The sequence below is a fragment of the Triticum dicoccoides genome, chromosome 5B, assembly GCF_002162155.2.
Source record: "Triticum dicoccoides isolate Atlit2015 ecotype Zavitan chromosome 5B, WEW_v2.0, whole genome shotgun sequence".
In the NCBI taxonomy this organism is placed as follows: Eukaryota; Viridiplantae; Streptophyta; class Magnoliopsida; order Poales; family Poaceae; genus Triticum; species Triticum dicoccoides.
In genome coordinates, this window is record NC_041389.1 from 571,725,712 (window position 1) to 571,745,045 (window position 19,334).

Genomic DNA, 19,334 nt, shown 5'->3' on the forward strand with positions numbered 1-19,334 from the left:
ATACAAGAACTTGTTGTTCGACCAATCTCTCAGAGAAGGAGAGGTGGTCGATATCACTTCTCTCTGTATGCATATGTTCATGACGATCTTCTGTTTCCTTCATTTGCTTACTAGCTAGCTAGAGTGTCTAGTCCTCTGTATACGTATATATATAGTACGTAGCGTCGACCAAGCACGGAGATAAGAGAGGACAATTCTCTCTATTAATTAGCTAGCTAACACAAACACCTAAATTAACCCCCCAAAACCCCCAACCCCCCCCCCCCTTCAAAACAAAAAACAAAAACACCAGCCACTGAAATGCTGACGCGTGGAAGCCTTTTGGTCCCGGTTTATGTAACCAACCGGGATCAAAGGCCCCCCTGCCTGGGCTGCCCGCAGCGGCCACGTGGATGCCCATCTGTCCCGGTTCGTGTAAGAACCGGGACTAAAGGTGGGAGGCATTAGTAACGACCTTTTAGTCCCGGTTCTACTAAAGGCCCTTACGAACCGGGACAAATGCCCTGTTTTCTACTAGTGCTATTTTATGTTTTTGCAGAGAGACTTCAGTCTCACTAGTAGTTCCGCGTGGACTTCGACGTTTATCTTGTTACCTCAGCTGCGATCTTGTGCCCTTGGCAGGATCTAGTAGTTAGTCAGGCTTCTCAGTCTTTTTCATTTGTAGATGTCTGTACTCAGACATGTTAAGCTTCCGCTTGTGCTTTGACTTGTATGCTCTGAATGTTGGGTCATGAGACCCATGATTGTAATATCTCGCTCCTCAGAACCTATTGAATAAATACTTGAGTTGTAGAGTCATGTTGTGATGCCATGTTGTATTTGCCCATATCGAGCATATTGTGTGTATGTTATTGAAATGCTTGGTATGTGTGGGATCTGACTATCTAGTTGTTTATTCTTGGTAGCCTCTCTTACCGGGAAATGTCTCCTAGTGCTTCCACTGAGCCTTGGTAGCTTGCTACTGCTCCGGAACCCTTAGGCTGGCAGGCATGTGTCCTTCTTTGTTCCTGTGTCTGTCCCTTCGGGGAAATGTCACGCGATGTTTACCGGAGTCCTGCTAGCCCAGCTGCTACAGCCCGGATTCACTCGCTGATGACTGACACGTTCGTTGCTGGGTCATGTATGCCTGTCCCTGTAAGTTAGTGCCACTTTGGGTTCACGACTAGCCATGTCAGCCCGGGCTCCTTGTCATATGGATGCTAGCGACACTATCATATACGTGTGCCAAAAGGCGCAAACAGTCTCGGGCCTGGTAAGGCGACACCCGTGGGAATACCGTGCGTGAGGCCGCAAAGTGATATGAGGTGTTACATGCTAGATCGGTGTGGCATTGAGTCGGGGTCTTGACACAAGAGGTCCATGTGAGAATGTATGAAAAGAGAGAGGAGAGAGTGGCGGAAGAGAGGTGGGATTTGAGGGAGGAGATGGGGATTCGGCCGAGGATATGGGGACTTCACCTATCTCATACTTAGTAGTAGCAAGGGGTATAAAACGGCGCTACTACTATCAACTTAGTAGTAGCGCGGGTTTATACCCCTCGCTACTACTATGGCATGTCTCGGGGGGCATGGTAGAGACCGCTTAGTAGTAGCGAGGGTTAAAAACTCGCGCTACTACTATCAACTTAGGAGTAGCAGGGGTAAAAACCCGCGCTACTAGTAAGTGGTAGTAGCGAGGGGTATAAACCTGCGCTACTAGTAAGCGTCTGTGTATAAGCTTTTCTCTAGTAGTGGATGGTTAGAGAGACTGTGGTATCCCGAGCCCACTAGGTTCAAATCTTGATGCTCGCATTTATTCCTATATTTATTTCAGGATTTCGGCGATGCACATTTAGTAGGAGGAGACGTTCCCGTCGATGACGAACCTACGATGACTTCGTAATTTCATGATGATATGTCGGCTCAGTTTTTCGGAGGCGCTCATAGGGATAGGGTGTGCGTGTGTGTCCATAGGGATGAGTGTATGCGCGTGTTATGAGCGCTTGCGTCTGTATTGTGTTAAAAAAACATAAACCTACCTATTATCTTGGCAAATCGGAGCGAGAGCGGAAGCACCGGAAACTTTTCGGTTCTTTCGGCACGCCGTGGTTCAGTGCTTGAGTTGGAGTTTGGGCGAATATGGGCATATGGCTATTACTAACTGGTTGTGCGCATGAGGATCCGCGCGAGCCTGCCCCGCATGGCCCACTCGAATCAGGCGTTTCCAGTTTTTCCCAGAGCTATACGGAACGAATACAGTCAAATCGTATTTGGCGACCTACCGACGCCCACAAGTAGCTCATACTAGGCGTGTCCCACACCCGTGAGGCCGTGACCCATCCGCCCAACCTTAGGCGTGTCCCACACCCGTGAGGCCGTGACCCATCCGCCCAACCTTGACACAATTCAAAATTTTAATCCAATCGGGCAGGCGCAGCCACATCGCCGAGAACCACCATGCTCCCCGTCCCCGTCCCCGCACGACCGCGCCGGATCTGCCGATTTCTTCACGCTTGACCAATGAATCTTGGTGCGGAGTCATTCATGGATCCCTTGTTCAGGTTTTCCTCTCATAAGCTTCTCTCTTTCTTTCATCGTCTTCTCCGTCAAAATCCTTCAATCTCAATCTTCCGTGTCATTGGGCAGCTTTTGTTCCTAGCCAACTTTTCCCGAGAGCGTCCCAGATCTGGGATAGCTAGAGGAGGATTCTCCTACCTCAAGCCAAGATGGGGAGGAATTTGGTGCTACAGATTCAAGATCTCAAGTTCCTGACGCCACGCCAGATTTTCCAATGTCCCATTGACAACACCCACAAAGAGAGCCCTCATCTGAATCGCAGCGCACTCCATCTCCGTGGCCTAAAAGGTACTGTCTTATCCGTTCGCCCCGCCGTGGGTTGCGCCAGATTCAATGAACTAGGCATAGTTTTGTCAGCTTGAAATAAGCATTTTTTGAAACGGAAGCTTAAAATAAGCATGAGTATTTGTATACATGAATGTCCCATATAGGCCGCTGTTGTATGTAAAATGTTCAGTTTTTCATTGCATCATGGGCATTACATGTGCAGTAAGAAAATTTGGAAAAATCTTCAGTTTTTGGTTGTCAAAAGTTTGATTACTTGGACCAGATTGTTGTTACTGTGGACCAGTTGGATGACGTTACAAAATCTCCAGTTCTTACTTATCAGTGTTCATAAACATGTTTTATGCAAACAGTGCATCATTTAGATTTATAACTGTGTCAAGGAATCATACCACTCGCCGCTTGGTTACAGTCAGATTTTGCTGCTACATTTTCAGGGCATTTATGTAGTCAAATTGATGTAGGCATTGGCATGTACAGTAAGTCAAAATTAAGTGCGAACAATTATTGATGCTAAAAGGTTAATTGCTTCTGGCTAAGTGGATGTTAATTCTATCTATGCATACAGTATTCGAAACACTTATAGATACACAACCCAATCTTTCTGAAATCCTCATTGTGTTTTTAAACAGTGCAAAGCAACTAAATCTGAACTCAAGTCAGAGTGATAGGCATTGACATGTACAGTAAGAGGGGTTTCGCTTTCTGCTGAAAGTGTCTTTCTTTCGAGCAAATTGTTGCTATTGTTATTTATGCTTATAATATTCGTAGCCCTTTGCCGACCACATACGGGTTTGCGGGAGCATGTACTCATGATAATACACTATCTAATCTTACCAAATCATCATTCTTTGTTCTGTGCAGAGCAAGTACTTCTGAACCTTTACTTGACCTGACCGCAGTACCACATTACCAGAAAGGCGAAGTGCTTTGGAGAAGGCCATGATAAATTACGATAGGAAGTCTGAGTTCATCGTTAAGCCGAAGTGTATCAAGTGCAGCATTCCAGGCCACAAAAACTTAGTGCCTTTCTATTGTGAAGTTCTCTCCGTGTTGGAGTTCACTCGCTTTGAATTGCTCGATGGTCTGCTTATACATTTTTTTTGGATGTCACTAATTGGATTTCCTTATTAGAATATTAACATTTACGTTAGTGCGCACTTTATATACCAGATTGCGGGTCCCTTGTCCTCGACCATGAAGGCCTTACTGTTTGAAGTCATATTTTCAGCACTTCATATAACCTTTCCGGCACTCATTTTGTCTTTGACGAAGAGCTTTTCCTTATAATGTTACTAGGCAGATAACCTGAAGGCAGGTGATAGGATCTGGGATCCTACCTGGTCTAGCTCATAGGTTGCAGGTGATAGTAGCCATATGTATTCGAAGACGGGCCTCTTGCACTCGAAATTGAAGAACTTTAATGTTATATCGCCCATAAGTTTTCTCATTGCGGATCTCGGGAAACCAACCCCACAATTATTGTGATTTTGTCATCACTAGACAGTATGTCCCATATAACCGTCGATATGCACTTTATATCCTCAGTTCCGGTCCTTTTATGGTCGAACGAGAAGAACTTAGAGATAGCAACCATATGTAGCCGAAGGCGGGGCACTTGCACTCGACCATGAAGAAATTTAATGTTATATCGATCGATAAGTTTTTTCATTTGGGATCTTTGGAAACCAACCCCATAATTATTGTGATATTTTCACCGCGAGAAACTACGTCAAATATAATCGTTGATGCACACTTTGTATTCTTGGTTGCGGTCTTCTTATAGTCGGCCGCAAAGAACTTTAGAGATAGAAGCCATATGTATTTGAAGGTGGGCCTCTTGCACTCGATATTGAAGAACTTTAATGTTATATTGCCCATAAGTTTTCTCATTGCGGATCTCAGGAAACCAACCCCACAATTATTGTAATTTTGTCATGACTAGACACTATGTCCCATATAACCGTCGATATGCACTTTATATCCTCAGTTCAGGTCCTCTTATGGTCGAACGCGAAGAACTTTAGAGATAGCAACCATATGTAGCCGAAGGCGGGGCACTTGCCTCGACCATGAAGAAATTTAATGTTATATCGATCGATAAGTTTTTTCATTTTGAATCTTTGGAAACCCAACATTTGACTAGATCATGGCAACATTTGGCTAGACCATGGCAATATTAGCAACACACAGATGGCAACATCATTTGTCCACACATGGCAACATTTGACTAGCTCATGGCAACATTTGGCCAGACCATGGCAATATTAGCAGCACACAGATGGCAACATCGGTTGTCCACACATGGCAACATTTGACTAGATCATGGCAACAATTGGCTAGACCATGGCAATATTAGTAGCACACAGGTGGCAACATTTGACTAGATCATGGCAATGTTGGCAGCACACACATGTCAAAATTTAGCAGCACACACATGGCAATGTCGGTTATCCACACATGGCAGCATTCACTATATCATGGCAATATTAGCAGCGCACACATGGCAATATTAGCAGCACACACATGGCAACAGTCGACTAGATCATGGCAATACTAGGACCACACACATGGCATTGTCAGCTGTCCACACATGGCAACATCAACACTTGTACATGGCAACATTAGCATCACAAGCATGGCAATGTCCATCGGTCCACACCTAGTTCAACTCAAACTTTTGCTTCCCCTACCAAGTTCTTCCAGCACCATTTATATGCTAACAACCATAATCATACACATGTCCAACATTTATAATGAGCTGCATCTATAGAAACCACAATCATTCGCATGGCAACAATACAGTAAGGCTACTACTTCTTTCTCCTAAGTGTAGTACATTCTCCCTTTTTTCACTAAACAATTATGAAGATGGCAAGAACACCAAAACAGAACTGGCAACAATTTGTGTAGCAGTACGAACATGATTTTTCGTTGTATTCATCATGCATGCTCTTTTTTTGCAAACCAGAGTAAGCAGTTGATGGCACAAACAGAAGCTCCATGGATGAGTAACATGGCAAGATTTGTATGTTACTAACGGGAGACGGGGGACAGATTACGAGTAAGGGGGCAAGGTAAGGTTCGTCGCGGCCACAGCTAACCTGCAATTTCTTCAGATCTGGCCTACTTCTCGTCAGATCTTGCCATGGCAACTTCCACTGGGTAGGGGCAGGGCAACAATGGAGGGGCGGGGGAAGGGGAACGATGGAGTGGCAGGCAGGAGAAATAGATCCTTGGATCGAGAGAGGTAGGGGACGGCCAGTTGGATCCAGCGTCTGGTAGGACCGGGGTTACCGCCTGGTTATCGGGGCTTGTGCAGGCGTTCGGGCCCTATGATTGACTGCCCGAACACTTTTGTTCGGCACGTCATACTCCCGCTCCGAACAACTAGTTCGGACCGGCCTCCAGTAGACTCGAACGTTCGCCACTTATTGTTGAACTATTGGCCCGGTCACTTCGGAGTACACTTTTGTTAATTCTGATGCATACTCTGAAGAACTTTGTTCGGGTACTCCGAAGAACTTTATACTATCATGCATGTTCTAAATACCTGCCATATAAACCATTATAGGCGGTTATAAAAAAGACTGCTCTTTTTCATTATTCAATATTGTCAGGCCATACTTAGCAGATAAACTAAGGAGTAGTATGGTTAGATCTGAAGCATAAAAGATGGCAGGGAGGGATAAGATGCATGTGAAGGACGAGGACAGCCGAATCTATAGACTTGGTCCCACCACCTGCCGAATCTGATGGAATACATCTCCATATACACTCTGCCAAAAAATGAGGTAATAGCACCCAGGTACCGTAACTTGCACACAATGTGATAATTTAGTCTCAAACTTGCAAAATGTAACCCAATCATACCCCAACTTGCACCTCATGTGATGTTTTAGTCCCAGGCCAATCAGAGAACGACACTTGGCAGCCAGGTGGCTGGCCCAGTCTACGCATGCAGTTTTGCAAAAAAAACCTGCCATTTTTCCTAATTAACCCGCACTCACCTTCACTTGAATTAAATCTGTCAGGCACAGGGAGCCGCCGGACTTCTGCGCCACCGCCACGATCAGGGTCTGCTTCCTCAGCCTCCGGTACACCGCGGAGCGCGCGCTGCGCGAACGGCGGCGGCGGAGGCGCGCCGCCTGGATACGCCACCATGCTGCTGAACTTGTAAGCCGTCGTCTGGATGTCGTCGAAGCACCGGTTGCACCTTTGATCCATCTGTATCCATCCAACAGGCTCTGCCATGAGCTTTTTTTTACTCTGGGAATAACACTCTGAAGTTGAGATAAAATTCAGGAGCTCGCTCACCAGCTGTAGCAGTTTCAGGAGGACGTTCCTCACCCTCTGAGCCTCCATCCACCTCCCGCCGTCGGCTGGGTGCTCCTCGGAGGGAAGCATCAGGTGGTTGGAGTTCACCGACGACGGCGTCCTCGCTGAGCAGCTCAACAAGAGCAGCAGGCTTGCCTTGCTGCCAATGTCGCTGACTGAATCATCAGTCGTCTCGGCTGATGATAGCACCCCAGGTGTTATTCCGAGGCTAGTGTACTTAACATGCATGTAGGGCTTGTGTACTTAACATGCATGTAGTCTGAAACATGTTACTCTGCACCTCCTTTTACTGCCTTGTCTCCAAAAACAAATGCATTTAAACGAGAGTGGTAACACGATAAATAAAGACCATGTATGATGACAAGTTTATCAGTGCATAATTCTACAGAACCTGACCAACATTAAGTTGCATTTGCACAACTCTAGAAAACTGCTTGATCAGACACAACTAGGAAATTGCCTAGCAACCAACAGAAACTAACTTAGCCCAGCAACCAACTCTCCAAAAACTGTTTGATGGGACACAATTAAAGGTAACTTTAGTCAGGTTCTGTAGTTGATCAATCCTAAGTACTGATAAAATCCTGAAGCTTAGCGCAGCTACCAACATTTCTGTCATAAGCTAGAATTTAACCGAGGTGAGTTCATCAGTCAAAACCGAAAAGGCGAGAATATCAAAGAGTTTTCAGTAAGGCTGATCCTGTATCTGAATGACATTCGTCCTACATGATCCACGGTGCAAAAACAGAACATGCAATCGATCAATCATGCACATCTTAACAGATCAGAAACAAGATGAACACTGCAATTAAGTTCATGAGCCATAACCGAAAAGGGACTGACAAAGACATTCAGTTAGCAATTTAGCCCGCAGGACACCACGACCACCTCCTGCAACTCCAGCACCGCCTGCAGGACCTCCAGGGGACTGACAAAACACATAAATATGCAGTACTTCGGAGAATATCATAATAGAAGAACGAAATGATCATTGCAGTGAGTTTGTGGCATCCGGTCCTGTTCATCAAACGCTCATGCTTTTCAAACAGAATTCTAACAACTGAACAACATTCCTTATATGCATAGGATGATTCAGAGTAAAAACTGGAAGTGAATTGAGCCATCTAAACAGTAACTGATGCATGCAGGAAAAAAATTAGCACAAGCAACAACAGAAGTTGAACAAACAGTTGGAACAGAGCACAAGAAGATCAATCAAATTCGCACAAAAATTCATCCAAGTCGTACTGGATAAGCTAGGCAACAACCATTCGGTGCCACATAATGCAATCAGAAGTACAGAACACAGTGCTCATCTCTCATCTGAACCTCTATTGAACTAAACGACTACCCAAATCACTCATCCAAACCACTACGCACTACTAGCAGTAAATCCTTCATGGCTAGAAACATAACAGAGCAAGATGACTCACGTACGTGTCACTCGGCGAGGCTGGCGAGCTTCTTGGGCTCCATGAAGAGGGAGAGGACGAAGACGGTGATGTCGATGTGCTTCACGGCGAGCGATCCTGCACGCACGGTACAGGTAGTCGAGCGACTTGCCCACGTCACCGCCGCCGCCTCTGGCTGCCCGACGGGGCTTGCTGGAGCCGGACTTGGCGGTGGCGGTGGTGTCCGGGTCGACGGAGAGGTCGACCTTGGCGAGGGCCTCGGTGGCGGCCGCGACCGGGTCCGGGTCGTCCCTGTCGGGGCTGCTGTCCCGCTAGGAGGTGGAGGAGTCGGGGGTCTTGCCGGGGATGGGGGCCTTGCCTCTGGCGAGGCACTCGACGCAGCGCGGGATGAGGTGCTCCTCCAACAGCTTGATGGCCATGACGCGGTCGAAGGCATGGGCCTGGGATCTGGGGCGGACCGGGAACTGCTGCGTGAGCAGCGCATCGTGGCGTCGGCGTACGCGTCAGAGGTTGGAGGCGAGCTCGCCGAGCGTGGCGTCCGCGTCCGCAGCTGTGGCGGTGGGGGCGCCGTCGACAGATTTAATTCATGTGGGGGGTGACCGCGGGATGGTAATTGGAAATGGCAGGGGGTTTTCTGCAAAACTGCATGCACTGACCGGTCCAGCCAATTGGCGAGCTGTGATTGGCCTAGGACTAAATCATCACAAGAGGTGCAAGTTGGGGTATGATTTGGTCAAGTTTTGCAACTTTGAGACTAAATCATCACATTGGATGCAAGTTAGGGGTGCTATTACCTCCCAAAAAATCGTTGGACGCCGGGATACCATGCAAAGCTGACAATGTGGTGGGCCTGGTTGATTTGACAGCACGGTTGATGTGCGGTTGAGATACGAGTTATGCGCGCAATGCGTTAGGAAAAATACACGTCCGAGTTTGGGTAGCTGAAACAAGCGCTTATACGGATACAAAACTCCGTGCCTGGGTACGGTACGGATGGAGAAGAAAACAGGAGGAAGCTGCAGATACGGGGAGAGCATCGCTGGTTTTGATACACGCTATTCCCGGCGGACAGCTGCCAGGACAGGCTAGCGCCTCTGCGATTCGGTCGGAGCACGTGGAATGGAAAAATGAAGTCCCTATCTACACCGCCACCGCCACCGTCTCCTTCTCCACCCCTACATATTGCCGTTGTCTCACACTGGCACACACATTCATATCGGATAATTAGCTCCCCTCGACTGACAACTAGCTACCAAACCACCACCAGTCGGTGCTTTGTTTACAGGAGAGCAGCGGGCAAACAGCCGGACAACAGCAAACATTCAGGCAGCACACACGTTCTTGTTGGAGGTGAGAGTGTTCTCCATGATTTTGCAGCAATGTTTTCTTGCCGTTTCTTCTTGTTTAGCTTAGCACCGATGATTGGATTGGAACCTGAAGCAATGGCTTGATTTTGGTGCTGTTTCTTCCAGTTTGTGTGAAGATCAAGGTCACTAGAAATCTACAATGGGGGTCATGTTCTCCTGCCCCGCCGATGACTATGACCCGATGGAGGAAGGCGCCCTCGCGCCGGCGGACGGCGGGGAGCCGACGGTCCTCAGGGCCTTGGGCTCCGGGAAGCTGCTCATACAGGGGTCGCTCAGCTTCAAGAGGGAGCAGCAGCTGGACGACAGCCCGGGCTCTCTCCAGCTGGAGACCGAGATCTCCATCAGGACAGCCGGCGACATTGCCGGCGCCGAGGACGAGGCCGAGGCGCCGCCGCCGCTTGCGCCGCGGGAGCTCGCCAGGCTGAGGGCGGGGGCGGAGAGCCCGAGGCACGATGCTGCGGCGCTCAGGCTGCAGAAGGTGTACAAGAGCTTCCGCACGCGGCGGCAGCTCGCCGACTGCGCCGTGCTGGTGGAGCAGAGCTGGTGGAAGCTGCTGGACTTCGCGCTCCTCAACCGCAGCTCCGTCTCCTTCTTCGACATCGAGAAGCAGGAGACGGCCGTGTCCAAATGGTCCAGGGCCAGATCCCGAGCTGCCAAGGTAGTACAGTACAACATATTTCGCATCTCAAACAAATCTGGGTCAGCTGCCTCATCTGAAATCGGCAAACTGGGCTGAATATTTTGTCAAATTTGGGCGTGTTTTATTTACTGCGCAATGAGCTGATGTTGGTTTCTACTCAAATTGTTAATGCAGATTGACCCGCGCCACCGCTACGGCCACAACCTGCACTACTACTATGATTGCTGGCTCCACAGCGAAAGCAAGCAGCCTTTCTTCTACTGGTAAGTTAGCTCACTAGACTAGACACATTTCAGCCAACGAATGGGATGTGCACTTATGATCCTCGCTACTCAGGCTTGATGTTGGAGAAGGCAAAGAGATCAATCTTGAAGGCAAGTGCTCCCGGTCCAAGCTTCTGAGCCAGTGCATCAAGTACCTCGGCCCGGTAAGTAGTGTTTACAATCATTGAGCAGGAGTTATAGCAACTGATATAGGGTGGCTAACAGATTGTATAAAAACTGTGCAGAAGGAAAGAGAGGACTATGAGGTTGTAATTGAGGACAGCAAGTTCTTGTACAAGAAGAGCCGGCAAATAATCGACACGTCCTTCGGTCCGAGAGATGCAAAGTGGATCTTTGTTCTTAGCACAGCTAAGACCTTGTATGTTGGTCAGGTAAATATGAATATGCAGTTATGCACATGCCATCCTGTAGGTGGTCAGCCCTAATATAATCAACTGTAGAAATATCAGTTCAGTGTGTGATATGAATCTTGCCATTGTGAATTGCAGAAGAAGAAAGGTAAATTTCAGCATTCTAGCTTTCTTGCTGGGGGAGCTACTTCGGCTGCTGGGAGACTGGTTGCTGAAAATGGAACCCTCAAGGTATGCAAGCAATTCTTATCTGCTTTTACATCCAGTTTTATCAGGCAACGTGCTGACACCATTCTGAACTTCACTGTTGACAGGCTATTTGGCCTCACAGTGGTCACTACCGCCCTACAGAGGAGAACTTCCAGGAGTTCAAAAGCTTCCTCAATGACAACTTGGTTGATCTCACTGACGTGAAGGTAAGCATCCTACAATACGATTCAAACAAAAATTAGACGACATCATACATTGTAGCACAGTGGTCTTACTACATGTTTCAAATTGCTGCAGATGAGCCCAGCAGAGGAGGACGAGGAATTCTGGGGCAGCCTCAAGAGGATCGCTTCGGAGAACGACAAATCTGAAGATGGCCCTGCTGCACCTGAAGAAACCGGCTCTCTTCAGACAGCTCAGGTCGTTCAAACGACATCTACAGAGACAGAAAAACGCGAGGAACCGGTGGTGGCGCGCGAGAAGATCCTTCAGAGGATCAACTCCAAGAAGGACATGAAATCGTACCAGCTCGGCAAGCAGTTGTCCTTCAAGTGGACGACCGGGGCAGGCCCTCGGATCGGGTGCGTGCGCGACTACCCTTCGGAGCTCCAGGCGCACGCGCTGGAGCAGATGAACCTGTCGCCGCGGTGCGCCGCCGGGCCTGCGTGCACCCGGTTCGCCTCGCCGCTGAGGCGAAGCTTCAACAGCATCGTGACTGTGACAAGGGGGTGTGAGAATGAGACGTCCACGCCGAGGGGAGCGTTTCGGTCGCCTCTGCAGCATGGACTGGTTGCAGATGAGAGGTGAAATGAGGAGAGTTGCAGTTGCAGCTGCCTGAAGCGTCCCCAGTCAGTCAACTGGAAATGCATGCAAATGTGTGTGATAGGAAAAATAAAGTAACATACATACTGCCTGCGTAGATGTAGATGCGGTAGTGTAGACGTCTTATGTATGTTTACAGAGGAAGTACATTGTTTAGTTGGCGTATATTACAGCTGCTTTACATAGATAAGCGGACCTACATGAAAATTCTTTCATTCTTTTATCATTGATGAGAACAGCGACTCAATGAAATAATAAGCATATGTGTTCGCCTCATGTTCCAATGGCGCTTCAAAATTGTGATAGATTCTTATTTTTGCCAAATTGTTGCCCTTAAAGAGGGTTAAATTTTAGTAAGTTAACATGCCAAACAGTGTGCAGAGAGTAGCTTTCCCGAAGGAAAGGAAATGGCTTCAAAGGCCATTCTGATATTACATCTGCAAGCTTTGCTGCATAGGAAAGAGCATCTAGTGGAAAATCTACATAAGAAAGCCTTTTTTGGCCAGGGAATGAGCAAGGAGATTTTGGGTCCGAGGAATGTGAGAGACCTTGTAGGAGTTGAGGCAAGAAGCAAAGTTGAAGAAATCGGCAAGTAAGGGCCTGTTTGGTAGCTCGCTAGATCCCAGCTTCCGCTAATCTGCGAGCGGAGCTAGCCCGAACGGCCCAGCTCCAAGAAGCTGGCTTCCAGGAGCGGAGCGGCACGCACGTACAAAAAATCGGAGCGACGGTTTTGGCGATCTCAGAAATCGGGAATCTCGAATTGGCATTATTTACGAACAGCTGCCACCGCGAAGTGAATCGAGGGGACCACGTACCGGTTCGCTACTTCTATTTCCCTTGTTCTCGTGTGTTTGCCTGGGCCTAAGGCCACCTTACCTGTTGAGCCGGCTGGGCTCCAGCCCACCCAGCCAGGTTGGCCTGCTAACGCGTACGAGAAGCTGGAGCGAGGGGCCGAACGAATTTCTGAGCGCTAGAGCTCGCGCCGGAAGCTGGCGATTGAAAAACAAAGCTGGATTTGTGGATTTATTGGATTTATTGGAGTTGGGGAGCTGCCGAACAGGCCCTAAGTTTCTTCAATGCCCTGGGTTGGGGAATAAGTTTCTTCCTTCCACAACATTGACCTGTCTGAAAGAAACAGAGCTCCATCCCAATGCCTTGATAGCAGTGGCGGAGCCAGCGCCCGGCGACCCTGGGCAGTTGCCCGGGCTCGCTAGGACGCGCCAGCTACGATGGCCTCCTTAGATCAAATGAAAGATCGTCAACGCAATCGTGTTTTACCCGGCCAGCTGGGCTGGTTATAGCAAGCAGCCTGTTTACCCGGCCAGCTGGGCTGGTACTCAGATGAGAAGTAGGCCCACTGGCCTGCCGGCCTAGCAAGCAGCCTGTTTGGGATTAGCAGGACCGTGATCTTTTCTTAAGAAAAAAACAAAAAGGACCATGATTGGTCCATCGCTCCACCTCGCCACGATCTGCCTGTTCGACTGTTCGACAGACTTATTTGTCAGTTGAAATTTTGAGGTCACAGCGTGGGGTGTTCGACAGACTTACTGGGGGTTTAAATTTTGAGTACCTCGCTATAAATTAAATTTGTATGACTACTTCATTATTAATGTAGATTGTGGTTTGGGATTTTGGTACTATTTTATATGTTGCATACCTGAATCAAGGTTTTTTTACCGGTTGGAATTTTTAGAAACCGACCGGATATTTTGTCGGACCTAGAATTTTTTCTTACACGCTCACATAGTGTGGAATAGAAGCCGCATGCATAATTTAACACAAAATAGCTCCTAGCATGGTGGAAGTGTTTTCGATGTAACAAGATCGACTATGTCTCGCAAGCTTGATTTTTAATTTTATTAGTAGTGGTTTAAAAAGGGAAAACGTTTGTTTTCAGCCGGATGAAAACAAACAAACGTAAGCCGCGTGCGCTGCTGGACACGTGTCTTCTGGGCCCATCCACCGCTCCTTAGCCGGCCTTATCTCTTCGAACCCAATCTTCTCCACACGTTCTTCCCCATTGCTTTTCGCCTTTCCCCCATCTCTCTGTCGTCACAAGCGAGAAAGGAGAGAGGCTCCCATGGGGGACGCCGGCAACCCCGCCCAGGTGCGGCGAACTAGGAAGCGACCGACGACTCCTTCCCCCCGCATCTCCGCCACGTGCCACTGCCGCGGTGCTGCAACCCCGAGGGGGCGACGCAACACGCAGGGGTGGGCGGCCGCTCGTCGACGACCCGTCGGTGCTGCGACGCAGCAACTCGTCCATGGCCATAGTGTTGCGGTGCAACGTCGGGGGCGGTGCTGCTGGTTGCTGCAAGTCGCTGGCTGCGGAGCTGCAATGGAGCGCTCTCCGGGTCGTCGAAGCTCCACCGGGGCTGCAATGAAGCGCCGCCGGAGCTGCAACGAAGCATGGCAAAGCTGCAATGAAGCGCGCCGGAGCTGCAGTGAAGCACCACGGAGATCGTTGAAGCTTCGTTGGGGCTGCAATGGAGCTTGGCCGGAGTTGCAATGGAGCTTCGTCGGAGCCTTGGTGCTGCATTGGAGCTCGCCGAAGTTGCAATGGAGCTCCGCCGGAGCGGTCGTGCTGCATTGGAGCTCCATCGGGTTGCAATGGAGCTCACTGGACCCTGTCCATGCTTGGTTGGAGCTCCGCGGGGGCTGCATTGGCGTTGCACTGAAGCTGTCACGCTCATTATTGCCTGCCTGTGATCCAACGACCCCTTGCACACTGATCGGACAACTGAACAGGCGAATGATTTCTCTAAGAAATCATCTGGCAGATTTGTAGCAGCCGCCTTAAAAAAGTTATGGCCACGATGGGTTAGGGAGGACTCATACCCGCACATTAGGGAAAGGATTGTCGGTGGAAGTATTTGAACTCAAAACTCATTTAAATGCTTTCAAGTGAAAATGCCGAATTTTTGAGTTTTTTTCTTCCTAAAAACAGTTCTTCTAGTGCCTACCGGAAAAATCGGTATCATGCAAAAAAAGAGACTTGATCCGAATACCCGATTTTAATTTTTATATTATACACTTAGGATAAAACTTGCCCAGGCTTCACAAAATTTCTGGCTCCGCCCCTGCTTGATAGCCGAACCACCAAGAAGTAAACCCATAGCTTCTACTTGCAAAACTGAAAACACATTTGAGGTCGCCGCTTGAATGGATACAGAATGTCTAGAAAATGCATTTTTGAGGAACACTCCAAAGTAAAGTTCATTCCCTGCCGTAGAAGGATTAAAGGTTCCGTCACCGTATGCCGAGGTTGCCTGCTGGTTGTTTCTATTTTTGAGCAAAAGAGGAAGAACTCCCCTCCGATTTCATTAACGAAACCAACGCACGAAACCAGGTTTGAGTACCAGTACTTCCTAGATCTAAAAGCAAACTACAAACTACCAAAAGCTAAGCAGTTCAAGACATACCAAGTAACAAGCAACTTCAGCAATGAACTGGGCCACATGCGGCAAGAGGTCAAGAGGTCGCAGCCTCAACAGAGAAGAAAAGATAATCTTCAGGTGGACGACGTCAGCCCTTAGTCTGTCAGCCGCAGCACCCCAGCTCTCCACCCCTGCGACGCCTTGTAGACCTCACTTGTTACTCGCTCGATTAGCCTTGCCCCCAGCATCAGAAGGTTTTGCTCTGTTTCCCCCCCTACAAAGAAGTCCAATCCACCAACCAATTGCATGTTAGTTTGATTAGAGTCATGGGATCATTGATCTTTCTATCTCGAAAAGTAATATCATTTCTACATTTCCAGATTGCCCACATGATAGCAGAGATTCCAACTAGCACTAGTTTTTTCTCTCTATCAACAAAGCTTCTGACACAAGGTCCTAGACAATCATCTATCCCTTTAGGAGATGTTTTTAGATTAAATGAACATTTAATCAAGCTCGACAGGAGTTTAGCAGCTGAGCATCTAAAAAATAGATGATCTGTAAGGGCATATTTCTCCCTATGTGTTTTGGTGATTGATGATAATGCATTTGCGGACTAATCGTGTGCATTGAGCATTTCAGAGATCTCATGTCTAGGCACAAGACGATTCGGTGCCCCTCAGAGCCTATCAAAGATGGCGGTTTTCTACGTTTCTTTTCGGTGGATTTGAGTCGTAGGAAAGTCGTACTATTAAGAGGGGGTCCGCTTCGGAAAGGTTAGGGTGGAATCAACACGTACACATCTGTTCCTTTGCACCAACTTTCCTTCGCTTCATTGGAGCACCGGTCGTTTATCCTTGTCTATGCGAAGATGAAGGCCTCCAAGTGCTATAGTTTCTGTGGCGTGCAGTAGAACTGCTCAAGGGAGCAGTAGTACCGCCAAGGGAAGCGGTAGTACCACGTTGTGCAGTAGTACCACTCCTCTCGAGCGGTAGTACAGTGGCCTCTAGCCCAGAACGCTGGCATGCATGGAAGTAGGTGCGGAAGTAATTTTTTTACTTCCGCGCCCTACATGGTAGTACCGCTCCCTGGGAACGGTAGTACCATGCCGGATTTTCGCACAGACCAAAACTCAGCGGAAGTGGCCACAGATGTAATTTTATTAGTCCGTGCCTTCCCAGCCCAGTTGAACCCTACCTTGCGGTAGTACCGCAAGGGCGCGCGGTAGTACCGCTCCGGCGGTTCTACCACTCCGGCGGTTCTACCGCTCGTTGTTATACGTAATAGGGCCTCGTCTGGTCTCTGCCGCGCGAGCGGTAGTACCGCACGGTCTAGCGGTAGTACCGCACGTCGCAGGCTGAATAAGTGGGTAACGGTTGGATCTTTTCCACCACTATATAAAAGCGGTCTTCTTCCCCAAGTAGACCACCTCTTCCCTCCCCAAGCTCCATTGTTGCTCAAAGCTCCATTTTCGCCCGATCTCTCTCCCTAGCCAATCAAACTTGTTGATTTTCTAGGGATTGGTTGAGAAGGCCCCGATCTACACTTCCACCAAGAGAAATTTGATTCCCCCACTAATCCCTTGCGGATCTTGTTACTCTTGGGTGTTTGAGCACCCTAGATGGTTGAGGTCACCGCGGAGCCATATTCCATTGTGGTGAAGCTTCATGGTGTCGTTGGGAGCCTCCAATTAAGTTGTGGAGATAGCTCCAACCTTATTTGTAAAGGTTCGGTTGCCGCCTTCAAGGGCACCAATAGTGGAATCACGACATCTTGCATTGTGTGAGGGCGTGAGGAGAATACAATGGCCCTAGTGGCTTCTTGGGGAGCATTGTGCCTCCACACCGCTCCAACGGAGACATACTTCCTCTCAAAGGGAAGGAACTTCGGTAACACATCCTCATCTCCACCGACTCCACTCTTGGTTATATCTCACCTTTACTTGTGCAAGCTTATATTGTGTTGTATCCTTTGCTTGCTTGTGTGCTTGTTGTCGTTGCATCATATAGGTTGTTCACCTAGTTGCACATCTAGACAACCTACTTTGTTGCTAAGTTTAATTTGGTCAAGAAAAGCTAAAAATTGTTGGTTGCCTATTCACCCCCCCCTCTAGTCAACCATATCGATCCTTTAAGTTGGTATCAGAGCCTCGTCTCTTTACTAAGGACTTTGCCATCCGAAGAGTATAGTTGACACCACGGACGAGGTGGAGATCACCCCGGTGCGAATCCCACTCTGTCCATGGCCGATGGGGGATCCTCGATCTCTCGTGAGGAGTCCAATGTGGCTATGGACACATTGAAAACCTCCATGACGGACAAGGTTGAAGGCATGTTCAAGGAGTTTGTTGATGGGCTTAAATTATCCACTGAACCGTTGGAAGTGATTGAACCCGCTAACAAGGTGACGGATGCTAACTCCATAAAGGGGAAAGCTAGTAGTGAGCAAGCTCGTATCCCTAGTGGTAGAAGCGGGAGTGGCATCTTTGCCCATGTTGAACCTCTACTTACTTATGGAGGAACGGTTCCCTCCACTCATATGAATCATGTTGGTCCTCCTCCTAAGCTTGTGAAAAATGAGGATTTTGCTTCTTGGGCGTATCGCTTTAAACGTCATTTAAATCATAGTTCTACTAATCTTTGGAGAATTATTGAGCAAGGTTTCTACCCGCACGACCCAAGCAACTTCACTCCTAGAGAAGCCATGGACCATCAATTCAACGAGTCCGCTCTCTTAATTCTCCAAGAAGCAATTCCTCCCGAAGATATTGCACACCTCCGACCTTTCACCATGGCCAAGGAAGCATGGCAACATGTTGTTTCCATTTACAAGGGAATCGCAAGCATTCAATGCTCCAACTTTGAAGCGGTACAAGATGAAGCTGATGAGTTTGCTATGAATGAAGATGAAGAACCTCGTGAGCTTTACCGGAGATTAACCACTCTCGCGGTCTCACTCCGAGATCATGGGAGCAAGGATACGGATGACAATTGGATCAAGCGCAAGTTTCTCAAGGCCATGATGCCCTAGCACAAGGCCGTGTCATCCGTCAAAGGCCAGACTTTCATGCCTTGTCCTCAAGTGAAGTGTTGGATGAGTTTGTTGCTATGAGGATCTTGGACAAGACCGCCGACAATGCGTTGTTGCATTCTCAACGATCAAAGAATCCCAACCTTGATTTGAAGGCCAAGGCTAGTGTGGAAGAAGAGAGTGAAGAGGAAGAAGAGGAATGTTGCCCCGAAGATACCAATTATGCTTATCATGAGCACATGGCTCTCGCGCCATGGCAATTTTGTAGCAAGAAGAACACAAGACCTAACTTCAACAAGAACAACTCAAGTGGCACCAAGGGCAAGAAACGTGTGAGGATATGCTATAATTGTGGCAATGTGAGCCACTTTGTTGCGGAATGCGCGTACGAGAAGAGGGAAGACAATGGGGGCAAGCTTATCCAAAAAGACAAGGTCAAGTCCTTCCTCAACAAGAACAACGTCACCAAGAAGACTCCTCCCAAGGGGTTGGTGGCACAAGAAGAGTACAATGAGGATGATGATGATGAAGAAGACGGTGAGACGTTTGCCATGGCCTCCATTGCCATTGCAACAACTCCACTGGTGTCCCTCTTCGACTCACCCAACGAGAACATGTCAGGACGAGTTTTCCAATAAAATATTATTGGAAAATCGACCATTTT

At 48.3% G+C, this 19,334-nt stretch overlaps 1 protein-coding gene, 1 long non-coding RNA gene and 1 pseudogene across 2 annotated transcripts; 2 read left to right on the forward strand and 1 right to left on the reverse strand.

The window, feature by feature from the left end:
* The first annotated feature begins 2,299 nt into the window (after positions 1 to 2,299).
* On the forward strand, positions 2,300 to 3,988 carry LOC119306185. Its single transcript, XR_005148884.1, has 3 exons — positions 2,300 to 2,539; positions 2,625 to 2,843; positions 3,705 to 3,988. It is a non-coding gene; the product is annotated as an uncharacterized LOC119306185 (long non-coding RNA).
* A 4,630-nt stretch (positions 3,989 to 8,618) lies between these two features.
* On the reverse strand, positions 8,619 to 9,084 carry LOC119310141 (annotated as a pseudogene).
* A 642-nt stretch (positions 9,085 to 9,726) lies between these two features.
* On the forward strand, positions 9,727 to 12,547 carry LOC119311702 (IQ domain-containing protein IQM6-like). Its single transcript, XM_037587388.1, has 8 exons — positions 9,727 to 9,940; positions 10,063 to 10,615; positions 10,772 to 10,860; positions 10,934 to 11,024; positions 11,106 to 11,252; positions 11,370 to 11,462; positions 11,546 to 11,647; positions 11,739 to 12,547. Exons 2-8 carry the CDS (start codon positions 10,097 to 10,099, stop codon positions 12,246 to 12,248), a joined length of 1,551 nt encoding a protein of 516 aa, XP_037443285.1. The 5' UTR covers positions 9,727 to 9,940; positions 10,063 to 10,096; the 3' UTR covers positions 12,249 to 12,547.
* Positions 12,548 to 19,334: the final 6,787 nt, after the last annotated feature.

Bases quoted from the DNA above. Each gene is read 5' to 3' on its own strand.
- LOC119311702 (XM_037587388.1), top strand. From the start codon at position 10,097: ATGGGGGTCATGTTCTCCTGCCCCGCCGATGACTATGACCCGATGGAG. The intron at 11,253-11,369 runs GTAAATATGAAT...TGTGAATTGCAG, and splicing joins AGACCTTGTATGTTGGTCAG to AAGAAGAAAGGTAAATTTCA. The intron at 11,463-11,545 runs GTATGCAAGCAA...CACTGTTGACAG, and splicing joins CTGAAAATGGAACCCTCAAG to GCTATTTGGCCTCACAGTGG.